Below are 1,185 nucleotides of genomic sequence, written 5' to 3'. Positions count from 1 at the left end.
GCCGCCTGGGAGCCGCGGGTTCGAGCCTGGGGAGGAGACACCCCCCCCTCCGGCCCCCCCTTTGCATCTATGTACCTTGAGCACGTTCATGGGCCGTTTTTCGAAAGAATGGCCAATAGTCACTTTGCTCACTAGTCCCGGGTGCTCGGCCACGAGGTTATCCATTGCTTGGGAAATCTGAAATGTTTAAGATGAATAAATAGCCGTTTGCAAGTGAATAATCTGATGCATCTATCAGCGACTTTTCTCTCTCCCCATTCCCATTCCCCCAGGACAAAGTGGACAGGGCAGCGGGCAGATGCCGCTGGATGGGGACGTTTGCATCCGAGCTGAGAGAGGGGCGCTGGGCATCTATGAGGCTGGGGCGGGCTGAGAGAGGGGCGCTGGGCATCTATGAGGCTGGGGCGGGCTGAGAGAGGGGCGCTGGGCATCTGCAGGACTGGGGCCGGGGAGCCATTTTGCGGCTGCGGCGCCGGCTTTTTTTTTTTTTTTTTTCCTGTTTTGTGCTTAAAACAAAATGGCCCTTTCCAGGCTTGCCTGTGGCTTGCCTCGCCGGGCCCTGAAGTGCAGCTTCCCCAGGCGGAAGGCTGCTCCCCCGTACCCGCGGAGGAACACAAATGGTAGTGGCACCAAGAAATAAAAAGGTGGATTTAGAGGCGAGGCGAGCATTACGAAACGCAGCAGGGCTCGGTCAGGCCGCAGATGCGCTGGTCGCCAGCGACCTCGCCTCCTATTTGCGAAGCTGATTGAAATTCTGTGCAGCTGGGGCGCCCAAGCTGTGTCCATGGCCGGGACTGAGGCGGGTCTGGGCGCGTCTGCAGAAGGAGCAGCAGGAAAGCAGCCCCTCCAGCTGCGGCCAGCATTTGCGCCCCGTAGGACAGACCCCAATCTGCGAGGCCCGCAAAGGAGAGTGGCACTCCCTCTTCTCCCTCCCTGTATCGATCCATAATCCCTTATCTGAAACCCTTAGGGGCCACACGCATTTGCAAATTAAGGGGTTTTGGTGGTGGCGGCGGAGAGCTGTAGGAAGGTGGAAAGCCTGCATTGTATATTATACACGTGGCATCGCTCCATATTCAAATGCATTGATATTTCTGGCAGTGACACAAATGAGTAGCAAGTCAGTTCGGGTCAGATTTTGCCCCCAAATGGGTTTAGGTCACGTTTTGCTACTAAGTAAATTGG

General features: G+C 56.5%; 1 protein-coding gene across 1 annotated transcript in view; it reads right to left on the bottom strand.

The window, feature by feature from the left end:
- Positions 1 to 1,185, bottom strand: part of CPA2 (carboxypeptidase A2 (pancreatic)) — a 26,456-nt gene that overhangs the window by 19,369 nt on the left and 5,902 nt on the right. Inside the window, exon 5 of the mRNA XM_005868948.2 lies at positions 76 to 177. Coding sequence (XP_005869010.1) covers positions 76 to 177 — 102 coding nt within the window. The remainder of the gene's footprint in view (positions 1 to 75; positions 178 to 1,185) is intronic.

The sequence above is a fragment of the Myotis brandtii genome, unplaced genomic scaffold (genome assembly GCF_000412655.1).
Source record: "Myotis brandtii unplaced genomic scaffold, ASM41265v1 scaffold280, whole genome shotgun sequence".
Classification (NCBI taxonomy): Eukaryota; Metazoa; Chordata; class Mammalia; order Chiroptera; family Vespertilionidae; genus Myotis; species Myotis brandtii.
Note: the sequence above shows the minus strand (reverse complement) of the source record. Positions and strands in the feature narration are given on the sequence as shown.